Source organism: Neophocaena asiaeorientalis, unplaced genomic scaffold (assembly GCF_003031525.2).
Source record: "Neophocaena asiaeorientalis asiaeorientalis breed wild unplaced genomic scaffold, Neophocaena_asiaeorientalis_V1.1 scaffold1, whole genome shotgun sequence".
NCBI classification, from domain to species: domain Eukaryota; kingdom Metazoa; phylum Chordata; class Mammalia; order Artiodactyla; family Phocoenidae; genus Neophocaena; species Neophocaena asiaeorientalis.
This window is the reverse complement of record NW_020171981.1, coordinates 2,632,059-2,651,010: the sequence shown is the minus strand read 5'-3', so window position 1 is coordinate 2,651,010 and position 18,952 is coordinate 2,632,059. Positions and strand designations below refer to the sequence as shown.

General features: G+C 52.7%; 1 protein-coding gene across 1 annotated transcript in view; it reads right to left on the bottom strand.

The window, feature by feature from the left end:
* Positions 1 to 18,952, bottom strand: part of PLXDC1 (plexin domain containing 1) — a 55,706-nt gene that overhangs the window by 17,207 nt on the left and 19,547 nt on the right. The window contains exons 3-8 of the mRNA XM_024744337.1: positions 16,411 to 16,554; positions 16,081 to 16,150; positions 15,354 to 15,476; positions 14,630 to 14,748; positions 13,595 to 13,694; positions 4,216 to 4,311 (exon numbers count right to left, since the gene is read on the bottom strand). Of these exons, the coding sequence (XP_024600105.1) occupies positions 4,216 to 4,311; positions 13,595 to 13,694; positions 14,630 to 14,748; positions 15,354 to 15,476; positions 16,081 to 16,150; positions 16,411 to 16,554 (652 nt within the window). The remainder of the gene's footprint in view (positions 1 to 4,215; positions 4,312 to 13,594; positions 13,695 to 14,629; positions 14,749 to 15,353; positions 15,477 to 16,080; positions 16,151 to 16,410; positions 16,555 to 18,952) is intronic.

Here is an 18,952-nt window from a genome sequence, read left to right as displayed (position 1 = left end):
CCTCCCTCCCTCCCTTCCTTCCTTCCTTCCTTCCTTCCCTCCTTCCTTCCTTCTTTCCTTCCCTCCATCCTTCCTTCCTTTTGTCACCAGGGGGTCAGGCCCTGAGCTGGTACTGGTGATTCAGCAGTAAGACCTGGTATTTCTTGGGCCTTACAGTCATATGGAAAGACAGACCCTAAGCAGATCATCAAACAAAAATAACTACATAATTATCATTGTGATGAGGTTTACATAGGAAAATTACAGGGCGCCATAAGCACGTACAAAGGGATTGCACCTAGTCTGGAAAGTTATACTTCTGGCCTATTCCCTACAATTACAGGGTTGCAAAGGATTTTTTTAAATCGACGTATATTTGACATATAACGTCATGTAAGTTTAAGGTGTACAACATATGGATTTGATCCATTTATATCGCTGTATGATCGCCACTGTAGCATTTGCTAACGCCACCATCACTTCACATCAGTATCATTTCTTCCAGTGCTGGGAACAATTAAGATCGAGTCTCTCGACAAATTTAGTCTTTACAGTTGTGCTGTCTACAATCACTGGAAAGGATTTAAGATGTCCTGGTTTGACCAGCTAGCACTCCCTGCTCCTAGGGACTGTTTGTGTGGCTGGATTGCTGTCAGAGGCCCGCTCCTCCCAGGGAAGTCTGGGGGCTGAGTTTTTGAGAGTAAACCAGGCCAGGCTTACGGAATTCCATTCCTTTCCTCTCCCTCTCCTCTTGGAAGTGAGCTATTCCCAGGGGGTATGCTGACCTCTGCTCATCCAGGCTTAAATCTTCCCGGGAGAGTCACCTGACCTCTTGGTGCCTTGGTACCTCACTTGTAAAAGAGGGATCAGGATGCTGTCTGTGTGGGAGGCCAGCTGTGAGAGGGTTTATAACAGTGCTGGCCACACGGTGAGCCAGTGAATGCTATTTGTTATCGACTCTGGTCCCTCATTCCCCTCAATATACCTATCAGGTGCTCATTCGATCATTTATTCTTTCAACAAATATTTATTGAGCGTCTAACCCAGGCCCGGCACTGTCCCAATGCTGGAGATGCAGCGTGAACAGGAAAAGACAGAAGCACTGCCCACATGGAACCTGCAGTCCAGTGGAGGAGACAGCCAACAAATACACAGACAAATAGATCCACCCTAGGGTTGCCAGTGGTGAGAAGGGCTGGGAGAAAAGCGGATCAGAACAGGGAGGTGGAATGACGGTGGGGGATGTGTTTTACTCAGGGAGGTTGGGGAAGGCCTCTGAGGAGACTGAGAGAGCGAGGAAGCCAGACTGGCAGCTCTCCTGGGAGAGAAGTCCAAGCAGAGGGGCCTCTGTGTGCAGAGGCCCGGGAGGAACACATCCCAGGGATGCTCCCGACAGCAGTCAGCACGCTGGCCGGCTCAGCAGAGTGGAGAGCTGGAAGGTGGTAGGAATGGGGAGGAGGGGCAGCTGGGGCCTAGCCGGGCAGGGCAAGGGTGGAGAGCAGGCAAGTTAGTGGGAGCAGCTGCTGGAGGGTGCGTGGACCCCCAGCAGAGAGGGCCCAGGGAGCAGGAGGTATGAGGGTTGGATTTAGGAGTTGTTCACTTGCTTAAATGCTGCCCACTTAAGTGAACCAGAATGACCTCAGAGTGGCAAGCAGCTGCCACAAAGCCCATGCATTTTATTATAAGGACAGACAGGCACTGACCCGGAAGAACTGTGTGCAACGTAAGGGCTCATCTGATGGGCAGCTGAACAGAACATGTTGGCAGCAGCCAGAAGTGACCACTAACTACAGAAAATGACCACTCATTCACTAGACATTACACACATTTCTTCTCTCTGTGAGTTTTCATGGGCCTGGGCCACAGTCCATTAATGAGGGAATCAGTTTGTGTTCTGTGGACCCCCAACAAGGTGGCAGGTGGTAACCAGCCCTTGGTGAGTGGGAGAAAAGCTGCTGTGGGCACAGCGTGGTCACCTTCAGTCACCTTGTGGGAGGGACGAGCTGTAGGTGGCACTGTGTCCTTTTGTCTACCAGGGCTCTGCAGGCTTTGGAAGGGTGGAGGAAAAGCCATCAGCAGAAAATAAGCAAGGACCGACTTGGCCCAAGAACAAGAGAGCTCTGGCTGTTTTGTTCTCTGGTGCGTCCAGAGGGTCTAGAACAGCGCCCAGCACGTGGTAGGCAGTTAACAAAAGTTTATGGAATAGATGAATAGTTGCGTTTGTTATCCCCATTTTACAGAGGAGGAAACTGAGGCTTGGAGAGAGTCACAGAGCTAAGAGTGGCAGGTCTGGATTTGAACCAAGGTCTGTCTGAGCCGAGAGCCTGAGCTCCTAGTCTCGAGGTCCTGCTGTGGGAATACCCCTCCCCAGCTCCCAACTTCACCCCAGGCCACCTTTTCATGAGTCTCTTCTAGAAGAGGGACCAGCCATGGAGTGCTATGGCTTAAAAACAGTCCAGCCACACCTCTGGAAGAATTTTGGCTAAAAGTCCTCCGCTACCCAAAGGTAAGGGAGAAAGCCTGGGGCTGTGGGGTGCAGAGTTTTCTGAGGACAAAGCAAACCTGCCTCCCAGAGGTTCAAATCACAGCCTTGGTAGCACTGTCCCTTCCCCTACATGGGAGCCCATGATCATTCCCAAGGACTCTGGAGACCCCTTAAATGGCTCCAGTCAAACTGAGAAAAAACCCTGGGAGCCTCGTGGGATATTCATAAAACCCACTGACCTTTATTTCTCATCTGCATTTCAGATGTCCTGTGTGCTATTAAATGCTCACAGAATTCACTGGAGGGGTGGGAATTGGCTTCAATGTACAGAATGTCCCAGAAACGCGTTCCCAGGATGTTTCACGTCTTCCGCCCCAGCAGTTAGCCCTGCCCTTGGATGTCCTTGTTCCCAAATGCAATGTATTCACTCCTGGGTTTGCTCTCACCAGTCTTTGAGGAAGCCCTGCCTAGGGGGAGGGCCACTAGGGTGGGGGCGGGGCTGGAACCGCAGGTGTCCTTGTCCTGTGACTAGGTGTCAGGGACCGGCCTCTTTTCCAGGGGAGGACACCTGCTGGGACATGGCCTGGCATTCTAGAAGACCCTTCCTCCTCCTCTTCTTTCTTCAACCTCTGCTCCCAGAACCTCCAGGGAAGAGGAAGAGGGGGAAAGAGAGGTAAGAAATGCCCCAGAAGGCAGGGAGAAGGCCGCGGCTTCAGAGGGAAGCTGAGAGGTACCATGAAACAGGAGAGATGAAAACTTTCTTTAAAATTAGAACGAGAGCGCCGTCCTTCCCTCACTCTCCCCTGCCGCCCTGACCACATCCTGAAGAACATCCCATCCCGATCCTGCGGGGTCCGCAGCAGCGGCTGGGGCCCCAGCCATGGTGTGCCTTCAATGGCAGGTGAGTGGGGTACAGAAGAGGGACAGGGGCTTCCCTGGTGGCGCAGTGGTTGAGAGTCTGCCTGCCAAGGCAGGGGACACGGGTTCAAACCCTGGTCTGGGAAGATCCCACGTGCCACGGAGCAGCTGGGCCCGTGAGCTACAAATACTGAGCTCTGCGCGTCTGGAGCCTGTGCTCTGCAGCAAGAGAGGCTGCGACAGTAAGAGGCCCGCGCACCGCGATGAAGAGTGGCCCCCGCTTGCCACAACTAGAGAAAGCCCTCGCACAGAAACGAAGACCCAACACAGCCAAAAATAAATAAATGAATAAATAAATTTATAAAAAAAAAAAAAAAAGAAGAGGGACAGGACCAGGCCCCCTGGATCTTGGGGGGCTACTGGCTAAATCCCTCTACTGCCTCCTGCCTGTGGATGCCAGCATCACGCCTCCTCTAAGGAAAATACAATGATAAACTTACGGACCCATTCAGTTCCTGGATTATCTTTTCTGGGAGCTCAGTCTAAGTTCTCAGAGGTACCTCTTTCCTGGGTTTCAATTATGTGTTAATAACAATAGCTGTCATGTATCAAGCACAAGCCACGCCCTGGGCCTGGGATGTGCCAGTTAATGTCTGAGCTTTCATTTACAACCTCAGCTCTACCTACTGTAGTTCTAACCCTTACTGTAGCCCTGGGAGGGAGATGGTGTTAGGCCCATGTTACAAATGAGAAATGGAGGCCCAGAGAAGTTAGGTGGTGGTACCCAGACAGGGGACAGTGGTGGGCCTGGGATGGAACTCAGTCTGACTCCAAAGCTCTTTCCAAGATGGTGGAATGCCTCCCCCCCATCAGTGGGAACAACCCCTAATTACTTGGTAATGGGGTGAACTCCACAGCAGATGTGCTGGTGACCTTGCTGGGGTCCAGCTCCACACGGTGGTATTCGAAGATGGTCCTTCGCCGAGATTCTGAAACATAGGCAGAGCCTGTCATCAGGAGCAGCTCATGGCCAGAGGGCTTCAGGGCCTGGACCTGGAGCCTGACAAGTGGGTTAGAGATTGTAGTGAGTGGAACCGGGAGTTAGTATGCAGCCTCTGAGGGCAGGAAGTAAACCCATCATCCTGGGATAATGGTGTTGAAACTGTGGGGAGACAGGAGGACAGGAGTTGGCCTTGAGGGGAGAGCTTTTTGTTATAAGCAGGTTAATAACGCAGAGGCCCGGCTGTTCCTGGGATCAGGACACAGGGGGTCCACACTTTCCCATGCCTCTGTGACTTTACAGCTGCTGTTCCCTTGATCCATAATGCTCTTCCACCCTTTCTCTTCTTCTCCAGCTCACCCCTCCAGATCCAGCTAAGAGCCACTTCCTCTGAGCACCCACTCTAGACCAGCTGCCTCTTACCACCCACTCTGCCCTGTGCCTTCCTCTCACTGCACTTACATTGTGTGGTCATTAGGGTTGATTTGGAGGGTGGGGACCATTCGACTATGGTCGCCTGGTCCCGAACCTGACCCACAGTGAGCACTCTGCAAATGTCTGCAGATGGACAGGCTGACCTTGGAGAACCTCTCCCCTCCTTGATGCAGGGGAGAGCAAGTTTCAGGGCCTGGAGCCAGGCTTATGTCCTGCCTCGCTCCCTGCAGAAACTTCCTACAGGACCTCAGAGTCAAGAGCCCTGAGTTCTGAGTCAAGTTCTGCTCCTGACAAGCAGGATAACCTTAGGGCCTCGGTTTTTTGTCTGTGAAGTGCATCTTCTCTCACGACCCTGCCTCCCTGGCCACACAGTGATTGGTCCAGGGCTGGGCATCTGATGAAGTCAGACCAATCAGAGACCTTCCCTGGGACTTTTAAACTACAACCAGAAGGCCCTTTGCTCTCCAGTAATACAGCTAAGAAGATGCAAGCTCGGCGTCCATGAATGGCCATGGCTCCAGTCTCAAGGGGAAAGCCAGAGGATGAAGCCACTTTGTGGTGAGAAACTGGTGGCATTCCAGGCTCTGGAGTCCCCAGACCTGCCCTGGTCCTATCTTCCCAGTTGTTGGCTCTTCCTTTGGTTCTTTGGGCTACTTTAGTATCCCCAGTGCACTCCTTTTCTCACTCAGCTGAAGGTGATTTGGAGAAAAGTTTCCCGAGGTGGTAGCAACACTCAGTGGGGGCATCCGTGAAAAGCAGGGTGTCCTGTGCAACCTCTGGGTGGCCCATCCTGAATGAAGGATCTAGGGGAGCATCCACTGCTCAAAAGAACATCTCAGCTACGTTTCTGTAATTTATTTATCCTCAATTTTGGAACCATTCCCTCCTACTTAACCCAGGATTGAACCCCAGGTGGTCTGACCCAAAGCGTGCTCTCTTCGCACCACACCCCACTGTCCTGCTGCAGAGCCTGGAGACACCTCAGCCCCTGAAGCATCCGCGACCACAAAATACCCTTGAAACATTCTGTGCAATGAAAAGGAAACTGCTCCGGCGCTGGTGGCCGCAGCACTACCCCGGAACTAAACAGGAATCTGTAGTCCACCTCAGAGGCCTGTGCTTGAAATGCAAGCACTACCCACTCACAGGTGTGCGCGCACACACACACACACACACGCACACACACACACACAGATTTTCTCTAATACAAGAAAGGCCCTTTGCCAAGCAGGGGTGGGTCTGAAGGAGACTGGGGTGAGGAAGGGCACTTTTCCGTAATTCAGCTGCCCAGAAGAGGCACCAATTTTCAATTCACCAAAGGCCCACATGTGCTGCAGGGCCCTCCCTGTGTGACACCAACTGCTCTGCGAAGGTGGACTGGGCTTTGGGTGAGCCTGCAGGATGTGAGACATTGGGTGGAGGATGGGGAAGTTCCAGGCAGCCTTTCACAGCTCCATCCCACCCACTACCCCCAGAAACCATCTCTCCTAAAGAATTACCCCCTTTTAACACTGAAATGGAGTAGGATAAAAAATAAAGGTGAAACTTCAGGTCTTCCGAGGTGCCTGAGGCCATGGGGTCTAGACTCTGCGTAAACATTGCTTTCTTAATCTGCCTCGTCTTTCCAGGCTGAGTTCAAATGACAGGCCCCCCCTTGAAGACATCCCCCACCCTTGGGTGCAGTTAGTGGCCCCTCCTCTGAGCTCCACAGCCTCCTGTGCACTGTCCAGTGTCACCTGTTTCACAAACATTTACTTTGCTGGCCACCTCCCCCAAGGCTATGAGCTCCCCAAGAGCAGAGCCTATAAGTTATATGTCTCTGTCCCCCAGCCCCTCGCACCTGCACAGAACAGGGTCTCAAGAGATGACTGTGAATGAATGAATGGCTTACAAATAGTCAGGAAAACCCCAGCAACTTATTATAACTTCAGCCCGCAGCACAAAGGAAGAATGCCCTTCCTCCTCGGCCCACCACAGATCATGGCCTTTCTCAAAAGGGCAGCCGCCAACGGGCCACAAAAAGCCAGACCCTCCCGATGTTAGAGCTCAAAGGAGGAGGAGAATTGGCTTTCAGGATTTCTCCACCTGCAAGGATACAGGGGAGAGCCTGCCCTCGGTCAGAAGGCAGGTGAAATAGGAGGACACAGGGGGTCAGGGTTGGGGCATGATAGAGACACGGACTTGTCAAGGGAGTTGAATTCATGGATAGAGACACACGAACAGCAGCTGGGGAAGGCGGGGCTCCCAGCAAACCCCACACCAGAATCTCGGAATGGGTCTCCCCACCAGCCTACTGGGGAGCAGAGGTGGGGACGTGCCTCAAGTGAGGGTACGGCCAGAGATGATCAGATATCCTCCAAAAAGCAACACAGCCCTACCAGCAAGGGTGGAGGAGATGTGGGTGGTAGGAAGTGGGAGGAGGGTGGGTGGGCCGAAACATATCTCTGATTAAAAATAGTTGCTCACGGGCTTCCCTGGTGGTGCAGTGGTTAAGAATCCGCCTGCCAATGCAGGGGACATGGGTTCAAGCCCTGGGCCGGGAAGATCCCACATGCCCCGGAGCAACTAAGCCCGTGCGCCACAACTACTGAGCCTGTGCTCTAGAGCCCGTGAGCCACAACTACTGAAGCCTGCACGCCTAGAGCCCGTGCTCTGCAACAAGAGAAGCCACCACAATGAGAAGCCCGCGCACTGCAACGAAGAGTAGCCCCCGCTCGCTACCACTGAAAAGAAAGCCCATATGCAGCAACAAAGACCCAAGGCAGCCAAAAATAAATAAATAGATAAATAAGTTTATTTAAAAAAAATAGTTGCTCACTTCAACTGCCCACCTGTACTTTTTTTTTAAGTGTCTGGTTTGGCAATACTTTTATTTCTTGATAAACAGATCCCTTAATATCCCAGCCTGTGTTATTTGTTTTTGGATTATCTCGCCAACGTCTAGGGCTTGCCCAAGGACGATGACGTCCATCTGCCTGACCAACAGATCCCTGCCGGAACCAAGACGGCGGCCACCCCGGCGCCACAGTTCTGGCAGTTTGAGACGTTTCTGTTTTATCTCTGCTTCCATTCATCAAAGATTCAGAAACACTAAGGTCCAGACACAGAAAGCGCTGTCACGCAATCAAGAGATGTTCACGGCTCAAAAGCGAGGTTGGCATGTCCTGTTCTGTTTCCACACCAGACACCAGCAGGGAGAGGGCTGGTTTGGTCAGAAGAAATCAGACTGACAGGTCCAGCCACAAACTTCCCTCCAAAACAGTGGTTACGATATACAAAAATCTAAGATGGTGGCTCAGGAAAAAGTTTTCATTTGCTCATTCACATCTTCCTTTGCTCATTTGGTTATTCTTTTAATAAGCGTGAATTGAGCCCCATCAGGGGACCCCAGAGATAAACACAATGAGGGTCCTGTATCCCAAGGAGCTTTCAGCCCAGGAGGGGAGGGAGGAGAGACCTCCTCGGCACAGATGCAACGTAGAAAAGGGCAGAGGGAGGAGAGGAGGTGAGAAACGGCAAGGCTCAGGGAGCAGAGTAGAGGGAAAAACAGAAAATACCACCACTTGGCTTCTCCTTCGCACTCCTCTGCAGCCAGTTCTGGGGCCTCCCCGTTCCCCACCCAGCTGCCCAGCACCAAGGTACAGCCCAGGCCTCTGCCACATTTCTCAAGCCTGCTTTTGAAAGGAAAGGAAAGTTCTGGTAAAGGAGAAGGCCCAAGTGTTCACACTGTCCAAGGCCATTCTGGGGTCAGCCAAGGGGCGGGCTACAATGAATGAATGAATGAATACAATTCCATTAATTCAGAATCTCTATCAGTTTTGACGCTGGCTACCCTAAAGTTGCTTTTATACTGTCCATGAAAGAAAGGGTTTCTTAAACAAATGAATAGAGGAAATTATATTGACTTCTGGGGGCCCCTCCAGTCAAATAAAGAGCTACCCTCTATGTTTTGCATGATTCTTCAAACAGACGCTGCTAATCTGAATCTTTTCTCTGCATCAAAGCGTGCTCTGCAGACTCTGCTCCAAAGCCTGCGGAGCAGTTTCTGCGACGAAGTAATGGTAAGAGAAACTCTGGCTGTTTTCAGCATTTCTTCCCTCAACCGCAGGAATGAGACTGTGCAGAATTCCCTCCACCCTCAGACAGACACCCTTTCCTTCGAGTTTTCATCACGAAGGAAAAAAATCTATTTTTTTCTGTCTTTAATTTTGCATCTATATGAGGAAAGTGTTTGGAGCCTGTGGGGAGGAGAGAGTCCCCCAGACAGGGTTCAGGGACTGGGGGATTCTTGAATAGTGGGGAGTAAACTCCACTCCTCACAGGGCCCCAGGCAGGGAGGAACCGAGCTTGGGTACAAGGGCAGTGACATCACTCATTCTGTAGGACAGGTGGGTTGGGACAACGGGAATATTCGAGGTGAATATCCCGGTGATAGGGTCTGCGGACCAGAGGCCTCTACCTGAACTTCTATCATGGTTTTTTGGGATTTATTGTTATTTGCAGCTCAACCAAATTCAAACGAATTCCCTGCTTGCTGGGTTGAATATCAGACCCAGAGGAATCTGCTCTCTCAGCCACATAAAAGCCATCACTCCGAAAAGCAGAGGTTGTAGCCCTTTTTTTTTTTTTTTTTGCGGTATGTGGGCCTCTCACCGCTGCGGCCTCTCCCACCACGGAGCACAGGTGCCGGGCGCGCAGGCCCAGCGGCCACGGCCCACGGGCCCAGCCACTCCGCGGCACGCAAGACCCTCCCGGACCGGGACACGAACCCGCGCCCTCTGCATGAGCAGGCGGACCCCCAACCACTGCGCCACCAGGGAAGCCCTGTAGCCCATTTTAAAACCCAATGAAGGCCATGGATACTGCCCCAGAAAAATGCATGCACGTGACATGCTCCACCCGTACCTTTATGTTCCTTCTAAAGTCCCTGCCTGCACCCCCAAGCTAAAAAATATCTGACAAAAAGAGATGCGATTATCAAAGCACTCACCCCCCAAACTCAGATGACAGGTCCTGTTCTCACTTAGTGTCACCACAGGGCAGGGGACAGGGTCTCTGCTCCACCCATTCCCGTCAGCACTCACTCTCGAGCTGCTACGCGTTTTTTGAGCACCTGCCCTGCTGCAGGCACTGGGCTAAGTGCTGGGGCCACGGCCAGCCCCCAAGGAGCTCACAGCCAGTTGGGGAGGAGATGGATGAGCCGGACAGTGTCATGAGTTCTATATTAAAGCTTTTAACAAAGTGCCGAGGGGATGGAGGAGGAAGCCGTGAATTCTGCTGCATGGAGAAGGCAACATCTGAGCTGGACCAGTGAATGAGTAGGATTTGCCAAGTGGTAAAAGGACTTCGGGCGGGGGGCATTTCATACGAGGAACTGCATCAGAAAGATGCAGATAGCCCTTGGCATGTTTGGGGAACCCAGGGCATGCAGACCAGTGCTGCCTGGACAGAGTGGTGGGTGACAGGAGAGTCTGGAGATGAGCCTATAAAGGTGGGCTGTGACCACAACATACATGAGAAATATAATGAACACTGTTGTCTGTTACATGCAGAAGTTGTTAAGAGAGTAAATCCTAAGAGTTTTCATCACGAAGGAAAAAAATCTATTTTTTTCTGTCTTTAATTTTGCATCTATATGAGGTGGTGGATGTTCACTAAGCTTATTGTAATCATTTCGTGACGTATGTAAGTCAAATCATTATGCTGGGGACTTCCTTGGTGGAGCAGTGGTTAAGAATCTGCCTGCCAAAGGCAGGGGACACGGGTTCGAGCCCTGGTCCGGGAAGATCCCACATGCCGCAGAGTAACTAAGCTCATGCACCACAACTACTGAGCCTGCGATCTAGAGCCCGCGCTCTAGAGCCCACGTGCCACAACTACTGAAGCCCACATGCCTAGAGCCCGTGCTCAGCAACAAGAGAAACCACCGCAATGAGAAACCTGTGCACCGCAACGAGGAGTAGCCCCCGCTCACCACAACCAGAGAAAGCCCGCGCGCAGCAACAAAGACCCAACGCAGCCATAAATTAAATAAAATATTTAAAAAAAAAAAAAATCATTATGCTGGACACCTGAAAGTTACACAGTGCTGTATGTCAATTACATCTCAATAAAACTGAAAGGAAAAAGAAAAAAAAAAGTGGGCTGTGCCCAGAATCAAAGGACTTTGAACTGATGCTTTGGGCAACAAGGAGCCAGAGAATGATGTGACCAGATCTGTCTGGCAGTGACAAGAAGGAATGGGGGACAGAGGGCAGGGAGACTGGAGCCCGGGAGCCGCTGGGCAGAGTGTGGGAGTCAGGCTTGGCGGGTGGACCCAGCACCTCTGAGAACAGCAGCCGGAGTCACGGAATCCAGCGGCTCTCACAACAGAGCCCTTGCATCTCCTTCTGGTCTCACAGGACAGGCGCAGCTGCCCTCCTGTTATTTCAGGTGGGCTCTGCTTCCTCCTCCACCCCTCGTTACCCCACCTCCTCACATCTCCCTGGCTTGCTCTAAAACAGCCTTTCATTCCAGAATCACAGAGGAGCCTCAGATGCACACAGTCCTGGGGGATCTGACTTCCTCTAATCCACCCTCATTCAACAGCTGGATCCAACACAGATTTCCTGAGACTCTCCCACTGGGCACAGAGAGAGCCCTGTGAGCTGTGAGGGAGGCACAGACCCCGCCCTGATGATGCATTAATGCATGGGGAGGAGGGTGGCATGGACACCAAGAATGGTCCTTCCTGCAAAGCAGCCTGGGTGTGTGCACAGCCTGGGTGTGTGTGGGTGTTTGGGGAACTGAGGAGGAAAGGAGTCACCGCTCTGGGTGGAATGGGAGTGGGTCAGATTTACAAAGTTTCAATAGTGGACCCCAGGGTTTAAAAAACAGAAGATTTGGGTTTCAGTTCTACCTTTCATAGCTGTGTGAAAGCAAGTCATGCCACCTCTCTTAGCCTCCGTGTTCTCATTTAGAAAGAAACAAATGTACAGACTTCATTTACAATGCTGCAAGGATGATCCAATAAGATACTGTAAAGCTCAGTGTCTAGGGATGGGATTGTAATCGTGTGGTAAGCAGCCTCTAAAATGGCCCCCAAGGCTTCCCTGGTGGCGCAGTGGTTAAGAAACCACCTGCCAATGCAGGAGACACAGGTTCGAGCCCCAGTCCGGGAAGATCCCACATGCCGCAGAGCAACTAAGCCCGTGCGCCACAACTACTGAGCCTGTGCTCTAGAGCCCGTGAGCCACAACTACTGAAGCCCAGGCGCCTACAGCCTGTGCTCCACGAGAAGAGAAGCCACCGCAATGAGAAGCCCACACACCGCAACAAAGAGTAGCCCCCGCTCGTCGCAACTAGAGAAAGCCGGTGTGCAGCAACGAAGACCCAACACAGCCAAAAATAAATAAATAAATAACTTAAAAAAATAAAATGGCCCCCAATGATCCCTGCCTCCTGGTGTTCACACCCTGTGTAATCCTATCCTGGGTGTGGGTTGGACCTAGTGACTTGCTTCCAACCAGAAGAATGTGGCAAAAGCGATAGGACCGCACTTCTAAGATGAGGTTACAAAAAGACTCCGGCTTCCATCTTGCTCACACTCTACCGCTGTCTTCCTTGCCTGCTCTGATGGAAGCCAGCTGCCACGTTGTGAGCCGTCCTATGCGGAGGTCCACGTGGCAGGAACTGAAGGGGGACACTGAATCTTGCCACAACCACACAAAAGCTCTTAAAAATGGATCTCCCCCCAGCAGTGGCTGAGGTAACCCTGGGAAACACCTTGAGAACAGCCTGTGAAAGACTCTGAACCAGAGGACCCAGTTAAGTCACGCTTTGCTTCCTGATCCACAGAAACCCTGAGATAATGTGTTTGCTGTTTTAAGCCTCTAAGTTTTGGCATAATTTGTTATGCAGCAGTAGCTAACTAATACAATCAGGGTGATACTGAAACTGTTTAGTAACCAGCTCAGTACAGGCGTTAACCAATCAGAGCAGATGCTGACGGCAGCAACGGAGCAGGGTCTGAGCCACTTGCTAGAGCACTGGGAGTTCAGGGTGGGGACAGTGGAGGGGCAAGTGAAGTGGTGGGAATTAATCTTATGGAAATAGTCACACAAGGGCATAAAAGTAGCTATTTGCAAGAATATTCACTGCAGTTGTTGTAGTGAAAGATTGAAACAACTGAAGTCTATGCACAGGGGACTGGTTCATTTAAGGTACATCCACACAATGGGCTATCACACAGCCATTAGGAAGAATGAGACGTGTGGTGATACAGAATGATGGGCAAGATATACTTTGTTCAGGAGCAGAACAGAGGACGTCATATGACATCTTTGGTGTTAAATATACGTACGTATACTTACCTGAAGGCTTGTAGCCCTAGAAATACCCTGGTAGCCCTGGTTGCCTCCAGGAAGGGGAATTGGAAGATGGGATCAGGGACAGGAGAGAAACCTAATTTTCCTGTCTCCTGAAACCCCCTGGGATGCTCCTTCTATCAACTGGGGGTGGGGAAGCAATTATGGTTATGTTCTGGGAGGACTCATAAACCCTAATTTGGTGTCGTTGGAGATTTTCTAAATAGAGGGTGTGCTGAGTGGAAGGGCCCTGGCTCTCCCCCTCCGCCACCAGAGCAGTCCCTCCCCCTGGAGATTTTATTGGAAAAACCGGTTCCTCTCCTTGAACGAAGAAAAGTTGGAACTCATTCTGCCCCTTTCCTTCCCTCAGTTCCCACTCAACTCTCCACCACCCCTCCATTCCCTGCCCCTGCCATTGCCCCTGCCAACCTGGCTCAATCTGAGCTGAGTCCAGCCCCATCCAGGGATCTCTGTGGGTCCCTGGGGACTCACCTGGGATGTCCGGGGATGGATTGAGAATCATGAAGGCATCTGACAGGCCTGCTTTGACGGGGTGCTGGGACGAGCTGATTTCCAGGACGGGCATAGGGATCTGCAGTGGGAAGAAGAGGCTCTGTCTACCCCCCAAACGCTCTTGGGCCAGCCTAGACTTCCCCTCCCAGCTCCAGACCCATCTGCCTGCTGGGCCTTGCCTCTTGGAGGACTCAGACATCTCAAACCCAATGGGGCCCCATCCAAATTCCAAGTCTTCCCCACACTATCTCCAAACACATTTCCTTTTTCTTTTCTCCCTCTTTGTGAATGGTACCTCCATGCAGGCCAGAGACCTGGGAGTCACGCTCAGTTCGCACCCCCCTTCATTTCCCTCCTCCTCCATCTAATACATCTCTAATACATTAGCTTGCTAACTGGCTCTCAAATCTATCCAGTTCTCTCCATCGCCCCTCCCTACCCCAGGCTGGCATCACCTGTCTCCCACATCATCTCCCAGCATCCCCTCTGAGCCCCAGCCCTCTGCTCTCCACTCTGAAACCAGAGCGTCCTTTTCAAAGGCAAATCCGGTTGTCCCCCTGCACCCCCCTTCTTGCCCTCACTCTCTCCCCTCCGGCCAGGCTGCCTTCTTGCAGAGGTTTCTACCGGCCATGCTCTGTCCTGCCACAGAGCATGTGTTTTCTCGCTCCTGGAGCACACTTCATTTCTTTGCTTCCTTAGCTCCTACACATTCTGCAGATTTCAATTCTTTTCCTCGGGAGAGCTTTCCCTGACCCCTGTTCAGGTAAAGAGCCCCGTGAAAGGCTTTCCTAGCGTCTCCATTTAGGAGCACTTGTCACAGTGGCAATTCCATACTTCTCCCCACAATTAACATCTATCCCTCCAGCCAGACTCTCAGCTCCAGAGGTAGGGCCATCAGCCATCTTATTAACTGCTGTATCCTCGGCACCACACCCTACGTCTGGCACATTGGAGGATCTCGACAGATAACTGCTGAATGAAAGAAAGGCCATCTCTGCAGCTGGGCCCACTCACCTCTTTGTAGCCGAATACAATGCGGCCATCTTGGTGCAGAGCTGCCTGGAAGGTGAAGCTGCCCCTGTCCTCCCGGTCCTGGAGGTAGACGTGGTCCCACTGAACAACAAAGACTGTCCCTGGTGAGGAGAGCAGAGACCTGGCTGGACAGGGAGACAGTGAGGGGAGCAGGGCCCTGCGGAAACGGTGGCCAATGTGGATGGGCCACGGCTTGGCTTCCTTAGGGATGATGGGGCAGGAGGCAGGAGCTGGGCAGCCCACAGACAGCCTGACTTCCAAGCTGAAGAGGAACCAGAAAACCCTTCTTCAGCTTCCCCATCCCCAACCAGGTACTGTGATTGACCATCTCCAACCCCAAGCATGCCCCTTCCTTCTTGCCTATCCTGACCCCTTGAGATGAAATAGGAGAAACAACTGTTCTCCCGGGGTGGAAGGTAGGTGTTCAAGGGACAACCTGGTGAGAATAAGAAAGAGTAAAGGTCTCTGATATTTATTTCACCTCTACTAAGAGCCAAGCGCTTTCATTTCATTATCTCATCAGGTAGCAGGCATTTCTGTCCCCATCTTACAGGTGAGGAAAATGAACACAGAAAGTTAGGGTGGCTGTCTTGCTGTGTGACTGTGGGCAAGTCCCTTGCCCTCTCTGGGACTTGGGCTCCTCTAAATGGGCTGGACCAAGGGAGCCCTGGAGCTGGGTGACTTAAACTCTGAGCTCTGATCTCACCATTGTCAAAGTAAGCAACTGTGGAGTTGTCGGAGCGGCCAGGGTTGAAGTTGGCCATCAGAGGAGCCACATACTGAGTAGCCGTGAGCATCCGATGGACCACATCACCCATGAAGATGAAGCCTGGGGTGGGAAGAAGTGTAGACAAATCATCAGAGATGGCCCAGAGGGGTTGCCTCCTCGTGCAGGAAAGAGCAGTGTAGACGGGGCTGGAAGTGAGTCTTGGACCTCTGTCCACCAGCCTCACATAGTAGGCATGGGTCTGGCATGTATGGAGCTAAAGGGTCCCAGACCAGAAGGTTCTCTCTGCCCCTCCCACCTCTCTCTGTCCCTTGGAAAGTGCACAGGAACCAAAGACAGGCTCCTCATATCAACTGGAAGCCTGGTCCCAGGAAGCAGGCTCTCAGTGCAGTCTCCTCTCTGTCATTTACAGACTCAAGCAGCACAGGGGCCAAGGGACTGCCCACAGTGGCCTGCACAGACCCAGAGGGAGAGAAAAGCACACACACACAGACATACACACACACACACAAGCAAGTCAGTTGATGTGAGGAAGCTGGGCTGAAACACTGATGACCTCTCTCCTGACAGTGGGGTCCCAAGAAAGCCACATGTGGGACCCTCCCCAGTCCATCTGTAAAACCCTGTCTCCAGGGAGCCTTCCCAGATAGGTCCCGAGTTCTGGCTGAAATCACACCCTCTCCCAGTCCCACAGACAGGGCCTTACCTCCGGTTGCTATGGTGATCTGCCGCAGACGATGCCCGTAGAAAGGGAAATCAAAGGACAAGACCACTCTCTGTGGGGGATGGGAGAGAATCAGCCTGGGCCAACCTGCAGGCCAGAGGGCTGGGCATCCACACTGCCCATGCTTATCTGGATGGGACTGGGGGGGGCACAGGCATGTCCAGGGCAGTACCACAGGAGGGCACTCCAACTCTGGCAAAGCCCCCCAGACCACAGACCTCAGGCCACAAGCCATGCCCACTGACAAGCTGTGGCGGGCTGGCCCCCAGCCTCCCAGCCCGGGGCAGCGCTGCCGGGGACCGGGGCACTCACCGAAGCCTGCCGGTGGGTGTTGGAGAGGATTCGGTGAACTTTCACTTGGCTCTGGTTGGCCTTGGCCACGTCCACCCACAACTCCCGGCTGCGGGGCTCGCTGGGACCATAGAGACGGGACACATAGTAGCTGTGGTTGTCCTCCTGTCGTTATCCAAGACAGAGCCCACAGGAGGCATGAGGAATCAGGATGCCAAGAACCACAGAGTCTGGATACAAGAATTCATGGCCCTCCCAGGGGGGTAGACCGTGGCCCAGAGCTGGTTTAGGCCTGGGAGCCCTTTGGGCCCGGAGAGCTCAGTACCTGCTCCCTAGCCATGCCCCCAACAGCTCTGGCGCAGCTAAATCCATACCTGCTGTAGCCATGCTCCACCCTGCCATCCCCAAGACAGGCCAGGAGGCTTTTCCTACAGCCCCTGAGTCCCCCGCAGAACACACCCAAGGCACAGGAGGTGAGGGAGCAACAGGCAAGGCAGCCCCAAACAGAGCCCTTGTCTTCGGGGAGCTCCCAGACTGAGGGGGAGACATAGCCCCCTTCCCTGGGGAGCACCCAGTTTAGGGGAGAAGAAAAAACTGGATTCAGAAGCCACCAGTCTAAAGATGTTGATCTTGGGGCATTGCTTGGGGCATTGCTAGTCTGATGGAGCAGGTGGGACTTACACAAACAGAATACACAGACACAGACCCTCCAGCAGAGAGATAAGACAGGGCCCATGTTAGTCACTAAAGGCTTGAGAGACGGGAGAGAAGCAGCAATGATGCCTTCAAGACATATTTTTAAGCTTTACTATGTGCCTGATGGGGACAAAATAAAAGAACAAGCCAGAACCCAGAGGGCTGGGGGTTAACTCTGTAAAGCCTCTCCTGTACAGGAGCATTTAGGGGCAGGATTTAAAGGAGGCTGGACATGGTCAGCAGAAAGTGTGGAAGAGCCCAGGGAGGAGGCAATGTCAAAGCATTTCAGCCCATCCGGGAGTACCAGCCACCAGCTGTAGGAGAAGAAGAGGCAGAGTGGGCAGGTCCACTCGGCCGCTGCCACAGAAGTGGAGCTGCTGACTCGTGCGGAGCCCTGGTGGGTCATTAATCAGGCTGTCAGGCTGCAGTGGCCGCAGACACAGCAGAGCCGACCATGTTCTCCCTGCCAAGCTGGCAGCTGCCCAGCCAGCCCTTGCCCTGGGCCCAGCACGAGCAGGGCCGAGGGATGCCTGCTCTCTCCACCCGCCTGGAGACAGACTCTGCTCTTCTGACAAGTGACACACTCTGGGGACCTGGGGTCAGGGCAGGGCTGGGGGAAGACGAGCAGGAGAAACATGGGGCTGGGGGTAGATTTCCCACTGCCACTGCCTGGTGCCTCCCCTCCAGCCTCTAGACTGCCGGCCCCTCCACCCATCCTTAGCACGGACGTCAGACAAATCTAAACAAATCTAAAACACATACGAGGCCACAGCCCTCTGCTCACAAGCCATCAGGGTCTCCCACTGCCCTCGAGACAAAATGCAAACTGCAGCCTCACATCCGAGGTCTCACTGTGAGCCAGCCCCACCTTCTCTCTAGCTTCACTTCCCTCTCCCTCTCTCCTTTGCCTGTGCATCCTTGTGCACCCACTCACCAGACTGACTCCCCAACAGTCTGAGGCCACCAGTGGTCACTCATGCCTTTGCACACGCTGGTCCTCCTGCCTAGAATGACCTTGTTTTCTCCCCCTGGCAGATTCCTGCTTCTTCAATGCACAGCTTAAACATCACCTTCTTATTGATCTCCTCCCCCAACTTGCCCAGTGAGGACCTCCACCGTCCACAGGAGTCCTCCAGGGCTGACTCATGGGTACAGTTTGTGAGAGTCACATGGGCCCATGCTTGCTGGCTTTCTGATTTTACTCATGAAGCCACCTGAGGGGGTCACCCTGATGCCACCACCTCTGGGGTGCCCATGCCAAGGATGCTGCCTCCCATTGCTGTGACAGTCACTTACCCTGGGGTCCCAGAAGATGCCCAGAGGAGGAACCGCTGCCCCCCAGTTTGCCCATGGGCACCGGGGCAGCTGTGCTTATGCCCTGAGCTCACAGCTTCCCTCAGGAAAGCGGCCCCTTCACCTTCTGCTTCTCCCCCGCCCCCACAAGAGACCAGATGCCACGTCTTTTCTCCCTGGGTCTCCATCCTCCTATCTCCATCCATCTCTGCTGGGGTCCCCACCTTGACCAAAAAAAAAAAAACAACCAAAAAAATTACCTGCCACCACTATGGAAAACAGTATGGAGGTCCCTCAGAAAACTAAAAACAGAATTACCGTATGATCCAGCAATCCCATTCCTGGGCATATATCCAGACGAAACTATACCTCAAAAAGATACACGCACCCCTATGTTCACAGCAGCACTATTTACAACAGCCAAGACATGGAAACAACCTAAATGTCCATCTACCGATGAATGGATAAAGATGTGGTCCATATATACAATGGAATACTACTCGGCCATAAAAAAGCATGAAATAATGCCATTTGTAGCAACATGGATGCAGCTAGAGATTATCATGCCAAGTGA